Genomic DNA, 16,346 nt, shown 5'->3' on the forward strand with positions numbered 1-16,346 from the left:
ACCTCTGCCCACTTCTTGAAAGAATGCATATTTAAAAACTAAAGTTTGACAAAGCAGAGAAAAGCAGTTTGGAAAACTATATTAAAAATACATAGCATGAGTATGTATATTTTTTTAAAGAATTGTTTTATATTTAAATTAATCCTTTATTAAAAAAAAAAGCTTTCATCAAAGTTTTTTTTTCCTAGAATTTATCTGGAATAGAGCTAACTGAAATTCATAAGCTGTGTCGTTGCTTATTCTTTGAGGGATCATGTTGCATCCCTGCAAGAGATATAGGACCAAGGACCTGGAGCTCTTAATTTTCACATGAAGTAAAAAGCTTGCTTTCAGGTCTAATCCAAAAGATCCATGCTGCTTGACTAATATGTTACTCTTTGGAGTGTGTCATTTTTGTGAGATGAATTAAGATTGCTAAAGATTTCTCCCTTATTTAGAGGTAGGCTTTACAAGTAAACCTAGTGAAGGTAGTAATTCTTTTGGAGAATGCTGTGGCCTGGGTCCTCTGGGGGAGAACCAGCAAATTCTGCCACATTCACATGACACCGAGGCAAAAAAATTATGCCTGAGGGGCTTCCATAGTGCCTGATGCATTTCTTCATAGATAGTCACCTAAGACCAGTCAGATGAAGTGCCATCTCAGGATACTCAACCTCTCTTAGCTTTTAAATGTCTAAACCTGGGGAAAATGGGTTTTGTCCACTAAGCCCTCTTTACCAGGCCCAGCCTTAAATTGTACCTCCTGCCAACATTATGATCCAGAGTTGTGCTCCCTGTTTTCTATGGAGGTAAGACAAGTGTCGTTTGTTGTCATCCTGCCATGGCTCCCTGGTGGGCTCTTTCCTTTACTCTCCCTGCTCTCCAGGTCACGATTCTTGTCCAGATAGCGTAAGGCCCTGGAAGACTACAGTAAAAGCTTGTTGATCAACTAAAAGTCCAAAGCTGCTTTATTGTAAGCTGTTTAAGAATGTGTCTGAATGCGCAAACAGTATTCATGCTCCACCTGAACAAGTTGTGTTATTGAACATAATTGTGTTAATGTTGATTATTTCCTGTTGCATTGTAGTAAGCAGACACCATGCAGTGGAACTTCAATAGCATTGACCTACTTCCTGCAGACATGGGTAGAGGTTGGGGGCAGGCACAGATAAACACAGAAGTGGAATATTTTGTCTGTCAAAAATATGAAGTACTTAATGTATTCTTTTCTTGAGGTAAGAGTTAGCTTGAAGAATAAAATGGGGAATACAGCTAAATAGAGATCAACATTTCCTATAGTTTTCCATCAGCTTTATGCCTTAGGGAAGCTTTCTGTACCTAAAGAGTCACATCTTTTGAGTTCCTTTAACATCACTATAGATGCCAGTGACATTTTGTAGTACAGGCAGAAAGTGGCTTGTGTTGATCAGTGGTTTTGATCATGTAACAGGGGGCTCTGCTGAGATGAATTTAAGTTGCTGAATAGCACTTTGGTGAGATTTGGCCAACTGGCAATTCATAAGCATCATCACAGTATTTCATAGCGAAACCAAACAGCCATCAAGTTTTGTCTGTAATGAATTGGGTTGGCACAAATCAGCAATGAACTAGAATACAAGAGGGTTTTTTTTAATCAGCTCTTAAGCCATTTGGCAAATGAAGGACGCTGGAGCTGGGTGAAGGTGCTGAAATAAAATGTCTGGGATGTCTTGGACTCTGTTTTCTCAAGTACACAATAATAAAATGTCACGTGTGGTCGATCCATTTGTTGTGCTGAACTTTGATTGTAGGGTTGTTGGCTTTGCAGATTTTACTCTGTGGCACTGTGGTGTAATGATGTCCTGTCTTCCTGTCATGAAATGCAAAGGGTTTGGTTTTGAAATTAAAGTTAGAATAGTGGAAACCATTCTTCTGGGAGACTGCAACCACACAGGAAATTAAGAAGTAGTTTTATTTAAACAACATGGCTCAGACAAAAAAATCCAAACCAAACCAAAACCCTAAAACTGAATTGACTGAATTATAGGAAGTTAACCAACTCTGCAGTTTGCCAAAGGAAGAAAAATAAGATTTTTTTTTTCCCCTCACTATAGTGAAAATAGGTATAGAAATAACATAGGGGTTCATTGTCTGAAGCCACATGCTTTTTTCATGCAGGTAGTACATTCAGATTAAGTTTGCCTGAATTTTAAGAGATAACTAAGTTTCCTACATGCCCAAAGTGTGGTCTAACTGATCACTCTGTATGACTGTGACTTACCTGTTCACTTTATTTAGGAAATACTCTGAAATTTGAAACTAATGTAATTATATGACAACACCTATTGTGTAGCACCTTCTTTCTACACTCTCCAGAGATTTTAGTATTCTTGTTTAATTCTATGTTAGCACTTTAGGGATCATTTGTGCTGGGCTTACATTCAGCACAGTGGGAGGCTCAGGAAAGCTGGCTTTTAAACATCTTCACATCATGCTGTTTGCCCTACCCTTTTCCTAGTCTAGGTACCTTATCAGGTGTTCTGGTTTCAGCTGGGATAGAGTTAACTGTCTTCCTAGTAGCTGGTACGGTGCTATGTTTTGAGTTCAGTATGCGAAGAATGCTGGTAACACTGATGTTTTCAGTTGTTGCTCAGTAGTGTTTAGATTAAAGTCAAGGATTTTTCAGCTTCTCATGCCCAGCCAGTGAGAAAGCTGGAGGGACACAAGAAGTTGGCACAGGACACAGCCAGGGCGGCTGACCCAAAGTGGCCAACGGTGTATTCCATACCATGGGACGTCCCATCTAGTATAGGAACTGGGAAGGGGATCGGGGGGGATCGCCACTTGGGGACTAGCTGGGTGTCGATCGGCGGGGTGGTGAGCAATTGCCCTGCGCATCATTTGTACATTTCAATCCTTTTATTACTACTCTTGTCATTTTCTTAGTGTTATCATCATCATTAGTTTCTTCTTTTCTGTTCTATTAAACCGTTCTTATCTCAACCCACGAGTTTTACTTCTTTTCCTGATTTTCTCCCCCATCCCACTGGGTCGGGGGGGAGTGAGTGAGTGGCTGCATGGTGCTTAGTTGCTGGCTGGGGTTAAACCATGACACAGGGAAGGTGAAATAGTGCTCGCAATATTAGAAAACAAACGTGCTGAAACAGTGCCGTGTCACATAGACATAGCCTTGTGAAAGGATGGGAGCTCAGCATCGCTTCTGCTGTCTGTGAATTCACAACTAGCAAAACTCATGTGCAACTTCATACTCTTGGCATCCCTGTTGGGTTTATGATGAGTTAAGTAAGATGGGGCAGGTAGAGAAGTGGGGATCCAAGCTTTATATTCTGCTTTAAAACTATTGCGTCAATTAATTGTTGAATTGGGAAGAACAGATCCATAAATTATTATTTAACTTCCAGCTGAGTTTTTGAGCCAAGTCATCTAACCTATGCATTATTCTGAAGAGAAGCTGAAGGAAACCTAAGATCGCTTAGTCTAGACTGAGTAAAAAAGAACTAGCAGCTACCAGTGAGTTAAGGAAGGTGCCATGTTAGATTTTTTTCTTAAAAACTGGGATTTTTTTACAGTAGGGGAGAGGGAGAAACTTACATAGGCACTGCTTCCTCTCAGTGTTACCTGTAGTTCACAGAAAAAGTGCCACTATCAGAGACTTCCCATGTATTAAATTTAATCTTTTTTTTCATTCATTTAATCTCTTTTTAGTAAATTTGACTCTAGGATCAATGTAGTGCAAGAAATTTAGTCTTTTCTTGGATTCAGATTTGCTTTAGAAAAGGCAAATTTAATACTTCCATTCTCTTAAAAAGCTGGGATGGAAAAAAATGTGAGTTACAGTATCCACTTAGAAGTGTTGCAACTCACTTGCAAGTTGTTTTGTTCAAACCTGTACAGTCAATAAATATTTTGCTGTGATCATATAGTTATGTGACTTATTCCTTGTTCTTCAGAGTACTTCTGACAGCTCCATAGATGGTTTAGTTTGAGCTTTATATATAGGCTATTGACTCTTAAGTAATTGTATGGCTATCACAGGAGATAAATGAAACTTAATAAAATTTGCCATACTCTCACATAGCTTCTGTTCCCTTAATGGTATAACATTATTTTGTTGTCAGCATGTAAACTGACAGTTCACCTCTAGTGCTAACTGTGTGATTAATGCATGTTGTTCTATTTACTGGAGTAAGCGAACTGGCAATTGCGATGCGAAAATTAATTGCACCAGTAGTTATTATTTGATATTGTAAGATAAGCTAATGCAGTAGCTGGATGAAGGCCAAACAGTCATAATTCAGAATCTTTATGAAACTGCCTAATCATGTATAAGTATTCCTCTAGGTCATTCTATAGAATGTCTTTCTGTTGCTGGTACTGTAGTTGTGAGGCCCTGCAGCTGTAATAATTGTTCTGATGAGTTCAGTGTTTTCTATGAAGGTAAGAGAGGAACCATTAAGGGGTCTTAGAGGCTGAGCTATCCTGTGATATCACTAACAGAAAGTTCAGCTAAGATCTAATGTAGGCACTTGTCAATCTTTCACATTCAGCCACTCATAACAGTTGGTGTCTTCAGCAGAGGTGCAATACACTACAATTAAAGCTGTGACAGTACCTGGAAATGCGGGCAGAGGTTTGTGCTGAGGATCTCCACCCCTTTGCATTTGGTGTATGTCAGATTTACAGGGTTGTGAGAGGTTCCTTTAGCCACCTCACTGCTCTACATGTGGCTGCAATTGCTCAGAGCATAGCTCTTACTGTCTTCACTCCGTTGTTGCAAAGCTGAGAATCTCTGCTGAGCTCCGTAGAATCGACCTGTAGCTGCAACAGCCTCATGGGCCACATCTATACAGCTAAATAAAATGGGCCTTGGCACGGAGGGCTCTGGGCTGAACCATTTCCACGTGTTACAGCAATGATGCTGGATCTCTTCTGCACTGTGCAGTGTCCTTGCAGCTGTAAGACACAGTTACTGTTTTGTATGGAGTCCTTTTCCAGTTCCACATAACCTGCAATGATTTGAGGGCTGCGTTGCCACCCACCAGAGTTGCATTCTCCTTGCACAAAAGCATGGATGTGCCTTGCATGTCCAGAAGTGTTTTGAATGTGCTTTGCATGTCCAGAAGTGTTTCAGATGGGCACGGGAGGGTTGCAGACCACGTAAAGCCTTGGAGGACTGTAGAGATGGAAGGGTGCTAAACCTGACTGTGTAAAAACTGTGCCAGTTTGTGCTGGTCTGTCTGGCCAGCTCACACGCACCACGGCAGTGTTTGGAGAGTGCAAACTCCCCAGTCCATATGGCTTTCAGAAGCTCAGGGCTTTTTGGCCCCATTTTACTTAGTGGCGGATGTGTGGTCGCTGGGAAAAGTTGTTCCTTGTCCTTACCACTGCAACATTTTGTGCTGAAGCTAGAGAAGTTTCTCAAACTCACTGAGGTGTAATTGAGAGCACAATTCAGTGAAACTCTTAAAATCAATAGCACTCAATAAATTAGAGCCCAGGTGACAGAAGTGTAGGGCACTCAAATACTGTCTTCTCTTTTCTTCTGTTACATTGCTGACAGAGTGCGGACTGGTTCAGTGCACACACAAATTGTTGTCATAGGTAGGATTTTTGAAAGAAACACAGGGTTTTGTCTAGCCAGCGGCCTCAGCAAAATTAATCCTTACTATTTCAAAGTGTGAATTTACAGTTAAACTGCTTTAAATTCTTGTGTGTAGGAATGAGTTCCAGAATGAAAGTGGTCATACTTCAGATTATTTTAATGTCAGGGTCACCGTGTCCTGGTATCTGACTTGCCGATAACCACATCATCTAACTGCTTTCCTAAAGTGATTAAGTGCCATAGGAGCACAAGTCAGTTTGACTTTCTTCACAGCCAAATACCTCGTCATTTTAGAAAATGGGATATAAGTTCCTGAATAACTTAGGTTGCTTTTGAAAATGCAGATTTGTTGGAATATTTGAAGTATTGAGCACCATAGCAACAGCAAGGAATTATGCCTAGTGTTTAATGCACTAAAAATACTTATTTGGTATCAGTTGTGAAAAATATGAGATACATTACACGCATGAGAATAAACTACTTCCAGTGATACCAATAAGTAATTTCAGTAAAGGGGCAAGGGCAAATCTTTTTTTACTTTTTCAGAGTATGTGATAAAATTTTAGGTCTGCAAGGTCTCACAGGCATGAGAATAAAATACTTGCGGTGACACCATTAAGCAATTGCAGTAAGGGAGCAAGTGCAAATCTTTTTTAATTTTTCAAAGTATGTGATAAATGTTAGGTATATAAGGTTTTAAAGTTTAGTGCAAAAAAAAGCTAGAAATTAATTAGCTATGCTTGCTCCTGCAAAGGGCTGAAAGTTAGAAGAGAATTACTGATTTTGGTTTATGTTCTGTGGCCTTCATGATGAGATAATCTAGTGTCTCTGTACTATATATAATTAAATGACTAAGTAAAAAATGAGATCTTTTTAAAAGAAAAAATTAAAATAAAAGTTGAGCCTCTTCAGAGAAAGCAGGGATTTTCTTAGTGCTACTGTGATGATTCAGGTTAAATACAAGTCTTTTGCATTGTGTTACAATGTACAAAAGACATGCATTAAAACTATTCTTAGCAGTGTAAGTTTAATGAGAAATACAGTTTAAATGTCACCTGTGTAACCACATCCAGCGTACACTAGCAGACAATTCAAGAAGCTTGGAAGCTTCATTGTTTCTTGTGGAGAAGAGTGACTTTTCTCTTTGTCCCCCACTTTAACTGGGGTCAGGACTGGGTTCTAAGTCCCTGATTGATAAGGACCATAGCTGAAGCATTAATTTTGTGTCAATATCCAATTTTCTTCATCCCATGGAGTGCCTTTCAGGAGCTCTTATGTTGCCATTGTCTCTTAGTGTTTAAATAAGCAGTGAACACCACCATACTTGGGCATTTTTTTCTCTGACTTTGTTGTCTTCTGCAGGAATACTGTGCCGGATTACCATAGGGAATATTTCTGTGAAATTTTTCTTCCTTAAAAAGAATTTAATACCCAGTCTATTCCTCAGTGGTAAGCTTCCCTATTGAAAGGCAGTCTGTGGTGGTTTCTGTGGGCCCTGTGATGAATGAAGGCTGTATTAGAAATATAGAACATGGATTTAGGTGGTGGAACTAAATAGGGTATAGCCACCCATTTGCATTGCATAGTGGTCTGCTACATAGTGGAAAGAGTGTGCACGATTACTCAACATCTTTGATCATCTTTATCTGTCAAGTCTGCAAAGGTGTTGACCCTTCCCCAGTGAGCTGATAAAGCATAGCACAAGAGATGCCTAAGAACAGGTCTGCTGTAACAGAACTGGAAAGGCAACTCTTCTTCTGTCCGTGGCCTGCATGGGTACTTTGGATGATTCATAATCTGGGAGGATGGTCAAACTGAAAGGCTAAACAAAGTGAAAGATCATGATTATGATATAAAACACCTTGAAAGAGAAATCTGTAATAGCTCCATAAGCACCCTCTGCCCAAATTTGCAGAAAAAGCTTCTGCATTTCTGTCTTCTACACTGACATAGAAATCAGGAGTTCAAGCATATTGTAGCTCTGAGTTGAGTAAAGGGGTGTGCAAAACAAAACAATATATCCTGCAGTGGGATAAACCTTCAACAGTTGTGGAGAATGATAGACTCAAAGAAGTCATGCGCCCACCTGCTGATTTCAGCCACTCCGCTGCCTTTCTCACTTTCCAGTAGTTGTGTGTGGCTTTGTTATTAGTCACCTCACTTAAAGTATGATGTGCGTCAAGGGCCTCCTTCATCTTTTTTGCTATGATTGAATTTGTCATTTAACTAGTCTGAAGAGCTGATTCACAACTATGTTTCTCTCGTTTTGTGCTGATGTAACTCCATTGAGATCATGTAGATATTCCTTATCCCAAAGGGAAGAACACATCTTTCATGGTCCATTAACGTTCCTACTTCTCTCCCCAGGGGAGCTATCCTCTTTTGCTAAAAATTCTTTTGAATACTCTAATTAAGGATAAGGATCTTTTTGAATATTAATTAGTTTTTCATTGGCCTCACTCAAAATATTTAACTTAAAGCAATTTCCCGGTAATTATCTCTTGATTATAACTTTGAGAGGATTTACCCTTTTTTAATAAATTCCAGTTTATCAAATAAGACTTCCTTTTGTATGTGTCCAGTTAATGACAACTACAGATAAGACAATAAGCAGTAGCTGTAAAGCAGCAATTTTGTTTTGTTTCTTAAGTTTTCTTCTTACAAAAGCTGTCATTCTTACCGTAGCTTTTCCTCTTTTGCTGGTCTTTAATTATTAGCTATACTGTACATGACTGTGTCCGTCATACACATAAGTTCAGAGTCTTTTGGGTGGCTGAAACTGCTGGGCTTGTACAAGCAGACAGCTTTGTACGAAATCTAAAATGGCAGAACAACTCAAAACTTTTCTTTCTTGCCCCTTCCTGGGATGGTGAGATAGGACCTGATCCACTCCACTGCTCGCTCTTCAGCTTCCCACTCATTCTAGGACTCCTAATTATGTCTAATTAAATAAATGACAAAACCCCTTTCTGTTTCCATTTTGCTTTGAATGTTCAAGAGAGGGGGAGAAATTTCTGAATCATTACCGAGAGCATATGGTACTTTGGACTAGCAGCATGACAAACTCTAAAACCAGCATGTTCAAAATCCTTTCTATCATGAAGTAATTTTACACATTTAATGGCCACAGTAGATGCCTTTTGAAATCTCTGAAAAGGGGTGAAATTCCCAAAATGCCTGTTGAAAATTTCTTCCAAATCAGGACATGAAGTGAGGAGCTTAACTCTCATTCTCAGCATGAATGAGAGGAGGATTCTTGTGATTCTTGTGAGCTTTTAAGAGTGCCTTGAGGGATGCTGCACTCATCCTCTGTGACAGCAGAGTCAACATCTCCATCTAATAGGACAGTCACATCATTCCAATATAGGCAATAGCAAGTGTAACCTGTTGCAGAGATGTCACCCTTCCAGTCTGGCACCTCAGCATTATCTGAAGCTTATTTCATATGGAGGATTTCCTAAGGACCTTGTGCAGAATTCCTTCCCAAATGCACCAGGGAGTTTTACATAAACCAAACACTTGCCTTACGCTTCCAAAGAGAAGAAGCTGCACTACTTGAGTTCACTAGAGCTCTTGGATACTACTGTAACAGAACCAAATCATTCACAATCCCCCTTTGCTTCCTGAAGCATGAAGAGCTGCTCCGTAAGGCTCACCAGCAAGGCTGTCAGAAAGGATCACCCCTTGCTGCCAGCGCAGCTAATGCGTTGTTACCAGCTGGTTGACATACCTCTCCTGCTGATTGTTAATGCTCACTCCTCCAGACTCTTGGGCTGCTTCCAACCCATGCCACTATTTATAATCTGGGCAGCAGCTACAGGGATTCTATTCTGTTCATATTTGTCAAGACTTATGTATTTAGTTACTATACCAGATGTCAGATTTTGGACTGAAAGTACTCCATTCTCTGCTCAGCTGAATTCCTCTTCATTTCTGTTATCCCAAGACAGCACTGCTCACCATACACCTGCAGTGCAGATCACAGTGACACCTGAAGAAAAGAACTTACGTGCTCTTGAGTAACGGTAGTTCTTTGAAACCATGACTATGCTATAGTAAGAAATCAATTTTTTAAATTAATGCATTTTATGCAATGAATCCAATATTAAAACCAATAAAATATTAATAAAACGGAATTCTGCACACATTTTATTTCTGTAAATCTGAAATAAAGCTTAAGCTGTGTTTTATAGTATTGGTACTCATACAGCTTGGCAAACAATAAGCAATCTGATTCAAAAAGCAGAAAACATCTCTATTTGAACTGCTTTTGTTTCTTTGTTTCATGAAGGCATCTCTCAAAATAACTTAATTCTGAATGCAACTCATTAATGTGTGCTCCCCACCCCCTGCCTTCACAAGGCTTCTCCAGCTGGCTAAATGTGGTGACTGGAGCTTTTCGGATTAATTTTCCTTAAGTGACCTACTTTGCAGAGAAAGATAATCATGCATTTATAGCCTCTGGCACTCTATTCAGGTCACAGATGGACAGATAGCAAAGCTATTCCTCGGTGACTTACTGGGGTTGTAACTAATCCCCAATGAGAAAGCAGATTGGCCTGATGTTAATTGGTCAGAATGCCTAAAAGTATGCAAGATCATTGACTCCTACTTTAATTTTCAGGGGGTGTCACAGTTAGGCTGTATGATACCAGTCAGCAGTTGTTCTAGGAGTGGGTTTTGGTAGTGTTCTGGAGGCTTTAGGTGTTAAATATCTGACTTTGAATCCTTTGCCTTGACGGTGGAGCACCATGCAGTGTTCTGGCTGTGGAGAGGTCTGATGTTACACATGTACCAGATACCATGGCCATCACCAAGGATTGGAGATTTGAAAGAGTTTTGACCTTTTGCTTGCTAACAAGTGCTTACAATCCGTGAACAGTTGTCATTGTAAAGATAATTTTCTGTGCAATCAGACCTAAACCTCTGTTATGAAAGCTTTTTTTTTTTTAACAGCATGATCTGTTGAGTCAGTAAAACTCGTATTTTGCTCCTATCCATTCGAGGCCCATTCTCCCTCTTGTATTTGGCCCTAATGTAGTGATTTATGCAAAACAGCTTGTTCTCTTACTTTCAGATGTTCAGAAGTTTCACAAGGGAAGTGACCAGGCTTTATTCTCTGCTAGGGTATTTTTAAAAGTTTGGTGGAGCTTTTCATGCTGAGAAACAGGCAACAAGCAGGAGTGTTTAAGGATGTCTCACTTTTTGAAGGACTGTCTTGAAACTTCGAGTGTGCCAGGCAGCCAGTGATGTTAATTCTGACAGGTCTGAAGAAGTAACTGTTAAAATTGTGACACTGCCAGCGAAGGGATGGATGGCTTTCAAAATAAAACAAAACATGTATGCAGGTTGAATTCTTGCACCACAGGACTGCAAATGTGTATGTCTGTGTCCCCCAATGTATACATAGAGCTTTGCTCTTTGTACTGCAGTGCAAAACTGGAAGGTGTTCTGGTAGAAGTTGCATTGCAGTTTGGATCACTTTGATCACTGCATAAGAGTTCATATTTCATGTGCTTCCTAGAGCAAGTAATCTCAGAACACATGAGGAATGATTTGGTTTTGGTTTAGGTATTTAGAACTGTTAAGACAACCTGACAGAGCTGTGTGTGTATATCCTGTGATAGAATCTAATGCACTGAGGGCAAAATCAATTCCTTTTAGCAAAAAGCCTTTCAGACAGGAATTAAGTAAAAGGTTTTAGAGAGAATGAGTATGTGCAGCCTTCCCATACCTATCCTGAGGGTCTGTAGTGCAGCTGTTCCACCACCAAAATTCTGTCCAGGGGTTCTAGCAGTTGTAGGGAGCCCTCTGAATTTTCCACACGTGTCCTTCAGCTTCTGGATCTGCGTGTTCCCTCTCCCGGCTGTTAGTCCCAACATCTTCTCTTCCAAGTGAGAATTCTCATTGTGTCTGAACCGTATGTTGCTCATTGTTTCCTCTGAAAGTGTTGATAAATTTGAACTAACGTAGTTCTACAGATATAGGCATCAATGCAGATACTCTTAGTCTAGCTTTAGAACAGACTGCTGTAGGTGTGCTTTTATCTGGTCCTAAAATAATCAATCTAAATCCAAATAAATCCAGTTTTAACCAAAATAATCCACAAAGCGTAACTTTATTTTTTTTCTTTTTTAGTTTGTCAAGAAAGTATTTGAAAAAACTAAGTCAGCACTGATAGGCTTGGTTGTGGGCTATTTTAATGAAATTACAATTTTATTAAACAAAAAATTCATGTAGTTGGTTCTGTGTTTCCTGATATGATATCCATCACATAGTTGTATTTGTCAGAGAATGCGGAGTTTTGTAAGAAGAAACAGGATAAGTCTAAATAGTTGGGAAGTCATTGTGTGTTATCAGATACGAAACTAGACTAATTTAAGTAGTATATTATGAATATGATAATGAACTAGATTTTTTTAGCATGTTTTTTATGGATTTTGTTGATCTGCTGTGCTACTGTAAGTGAAAAGTAAATCTGATTAGAGAAACAGAAGAGTAGACATTGTTACAGAAATTTGTTCTCATTTTCTTTAATATGTGAGTCAATGTTCCCTGATAAAGTATGATTATAGTTATTTTAGTTTAGTCATCTAAGATTTAAGATTTCCAGCAGTGAACTTCTAAATAGTTGAATAGATCATGAAATGCTAGAGCAATTTGAAAGAACCACTATTCCTCTACTGAAAGAACTTGTATTCCTGTTCAAGGGGATGAAGCAGCATATTTGGAAGAAAATGCTGGAGCATGGAAGAATCAGACATCATGTTTTAGCGAAACAGTAGTTGTGATCTGACTTGGTAATGAACATTCCTTGGTGGCTGGTTGATTTTAAACACCTAAGGAGCATTTATAGGAGTAATAATGTTTTTGAAATATGCTTTGGTGGGATGGGCTGTGCATATGCACGAAATGGAAAAAAGAAACTTGGTGGACAAAATGGTGGCAGAATGTTTCATTGTTCATATGTACGAAGTTCAAATAGACCTATAAACTTACACACAAAATAGTAATAATTTATAATTAAATCAAGCATATTAAAATATACTTGTTATAATAAATAACTAATTATAATAATTCCTCATAATTCATCACAAACCTATATACAAAATCATTTTGGCCAGAGTTACAGATCTTTGGTTTTCAATGATGCCTTTAATAGTAAGCTAATTAGACAAAATGAATTTTTTTGTGTGTGTATTATCCATATAGGTGTGCAATTCACGTGCTGTTAGCATTATACAAGTAAACATTAATGAGCTATTTGCATACTAATACATTCACCTGATGTGTCTGAGATGTTTTACCCTTGCATACTGAGTGCAAAGATAGGGTCTGTGGATGATGGCAAACTAATTACCTGTGAAAATTAAAGCCCTGTGTTTGCTCAGAGAATAACTAAATTGTGGGCAAGGATTGTTCTTCCATATGCTACTTCAGTAAACCCCAGCATCGGCTTCCTCTTTGCAATAAAGCAATAATATCTCTGCGCTCCTTGATCTTTAGTCTGTTTGCTGATATTACTGAGGAAAGGTATATTAATAGTATTATGGTGCTGAAATTCAAGATCTTTGAGTTTGCAAATACAAATTAAATATGGTATTTAACAAAGAAAGTATCTTTCAGGGATAGAAGGCTTGCATTAAGACAACTAAGCTGTAGTTCCAAAGCACTACATTAGCTGTCTTTAATCAAGTTGGTGACAAATCTTTTTCTACAATATATTTCATAAAGTAGTAGATTAAAAAAGCTCTTTCACGCAATACATGTATGTTAAAATAGTGACTAATCATATACTTATTCTAGAATGTTGCTTTTGGGAAGCTGATGTGTATTTCATCATCCTTAACGTTTTATTAAAAAAAAATACCCTGTTGAACTGGGAGGGTGGAGGTTGTTTTCCAATAATGATATACCTATATTTTCTGAATTTATAGTTTTGCTGATTTGAACATTTGGATTCTCATTTGGACATTCAATCATAGGATTTTTGCATAATTGTATTTTTCCTGGATATTTTGAAAAAAAATTACAAGATATTTTAAGGAAAAAAAAGGAAGAGATCTGGGGGCTCTGACCATTCTCATTCTGTCTGTGCAGTTCGACAATCAGCAAGCATTGGGAGGCAGAACTGGCCACGCTCAAGGGTAATAACGCTAAGCTCACAGCAGCCCTGCTGGAGTCCACTGCCAACGTAAAACAATGGAAACAACAACTTGCTGCGTATCAGGAGGAAGCAGAACGTCTTCACAAGCGGGTAAGTGGAGGCAAACGGCCAACATCCTTGAGGCAGAAGTACTGGTGACTATATTCGCTCATTTTCAAGTAAAACAAGTAAGTTTATTGTTGGGGTTTTAGATTAATCTTTGAGATAGACATTAATGATTACTTTAAAGCACACAGGGTTCCTCCATTGGGAGGTTCTTTCCTTTGTAGCAGTTCTTTTTCTGCAAAGGGTATTGTTGCAGGAAGAGTTATCTAACCTGATGACATGTTTGCTAGCTTTCACTCTTCAGTTGGTGCCATCGCATCTGTTTCGGGACCTTCTCCATAGCATTACACTTTAGTCCCTCTTGCATTTAAGCCCAGAGAAACTTGACATCAAATCTGTAATTTAGAGAAACCCTGTTGTAGTTTCCATATATAACAAAGACGAACAGCTTCCTCTCATCCCTGCACTTAAAGAAAACTGAACATAGATTGAAGATCATTATATGCAATTAGAGATCTGCTCCTGCTTTCACACAGGAGGGGTGTGAAAGGGTCCTGTTCCTTTCACTGTAAATTTTGCAGAGGTCATTTGGCAAACCAGAAATTAGTGCACAGTGGGGGAAGGAATGACAGTGTTTGAGAGAGGAATAAAGCAAGCAAGGTTGAAGGCTGCATTATAAAAACAAGTATACAATGTTTTCATTTCTCTTTTCACTTGTAACTCCATATATTCTATAATCTATTCACGTTTATCCATATGAATTTGTCATCATAGCTTAGGACACATTTTTGTGCAGAGTGAAGGCAAGATTAGCACATGTACAGTGGGAAGAATAACTTAGAAAAATATCAAGGAGATGTACTTCATAAGGAAAATAAAAACAAACAAAAGCATTGCTTTTTTGGCTGAAAACAGCTTTCATGAATATGCTGACAAGAAGTGAAAGGTCTAGTAGCAAGCATGGCAGACTTTTAATTTGGTTTTGTATGCTGTACTCATCTACAAGAAGTAAGGTATGGCAATTTTAGTTAACTAAATCCTGCAAATTGTGAAGGGTTCTTTCAGACCCATGCTGGACCTGTTCAGCTGCAGGCTGTTAGTAGTCTGAAGAACAAGGCTCACATTCATCTGAGGGGGGGAGAAATTCAGCAGGCTGCATCTAACCTGGGGATGTGGAAGAGTAGCAGGATTTCCCTTGAGCCTGAGAAACCTGGGGAAATGGCAGGTTGGTGGGGCTGTCCTATACCTACGCTGACTTGCAGACAAGGATCCTGAAGTCCCAGCCAAATGATTTGATAGGCAAGAAGGACAATTTCTGATGGAGTGTAACTGTGTGTGCCATAGCTGGCTGGATGAAATGCATGAAGTGTGATTAAAACTGGTGCTTTTTGCGAAGTGCTTTCAGTTCAAGAAATTGGCAGTTGCTGACAAAACTGCTTTGCTTCAGAAATTTTCCAGCCAGGCACAAGCTTGTCATGTGTGTTTGTACAGAGAGAGACTTCGGCTTTGTCTGTCCTCTCATTTAAGCTCTCCTTTGGGAGGGTGGGAGTTCTAACCTGTGCTCCAGCTTTGTGAATAGATGATAATAGTCATTGTTGATAAAATTATTTAAATTGCAACCTTGTATTAAAATTACTATAATGCAGACGTTCAGGGGATTTGACCACCAGATAGGCTTTACAGCGAAGAACTCGTCGCTAAAACATGGACGTAATGAGGTAGCATTGTTCCTGATAAAATGTATTAACAGCTTTTGTTGCAAAGCTGAGACAATACAGTCCTTAACTAAGAAAGAAAAGAAAAGTAACACACAACAGCAGCTGCATTTGCCATGGGGAGACCCAACCAGACAAGATGGGCAAAGATGTTACTCTTGGTCTTAGTCAAATCTTGTTTAAAATCTGTTATTGGAAAATCCATTTAATGAATATGGGAATTTTTAGCATGTCACTTTGCTTTTATATGATGCTACAGTTAAGAGAAGTAGTAACCAAGTCTTTGTAGCTACATTCATTAATAGCTGATGATTTTTCATAAGCTTTGCCCAGCAAATTTCCTGCAATTATTTTGTATTTCTGAAGGAAAAAAAGGTCTTATAACATGGGATCGTCTACACTATGCTCTTTTGATCACCATTTACATGCCTTTATTAAATGTTTCTCTAATCTGTGACCTTGGGGCTTGTTGATATCTCACGTAGACTATAGGAACACTCTGTGCCTGTGTCTCTCTGGGCATGCCTGTAAATTACAAGAGGATAGTTCATCAAGAGTACTGCCCTCTGGTGGAATTAAAATACAGACTTGGCTAACCCAATAAATCAAACTCTAGGCAAAAGTATGCAGATCATGTGAAAAAAAAAATCAATCTTAATCTGTTATCCATACGGTGTGATAGAAGAGCTCTTCTAACCTGCATGCTGAGGCTGATCTTTAAAATTGAAATAGTGCTCCATTTAAAAAAAAAAAACTGCAAGTCAGATGCTTCTCTCTTAATGCAGATAGAAAATGTGCTGTTGAAATGGCAGAACTGGAGACTGTTGGTTATGGTACA

General features: G+C 38.8%; 1 protein-coding gene across 3 annotated transcripts in view; it reads left to right on the plus strand.

The window, feature by feature from the left end:
- The window catches only part of HOMER1 (homer scaffold protein 1), a 106,737-nt gene that overhangs the window by 56,319 nt on the left and 34,072 nt on the right, over positions 1–16,346 (plus strand). For all 3 annotated transcript variants that reach the window (XM_069775798.1, XM_069775797.1, XM_069775799.1), the window contains exon 6: positions 13,682–13,838. In XM_069775798.1, the coding sequence (XP_069631899.1) occupies positions 13,682–13,838 (157 nt within the window). The remainder of the gene's footprint in view (positions 1–13,681; positions 13,839–16,346) is intronic.

Source organism: Haliaeetus albicilla, chromosome Z, assembly GCF_947461875.1.
Source record: "Haliaeetus albicilla chromosome Z, bHalAlb1.1, whole genome shotgun sequence".
Taxonomy (NCBI): Eukaryota; Metazoa; Chordata; class Aves; order Accipitriformes; family Accipitridae; genus Haliaeetus; species Haliaeetus albicilla.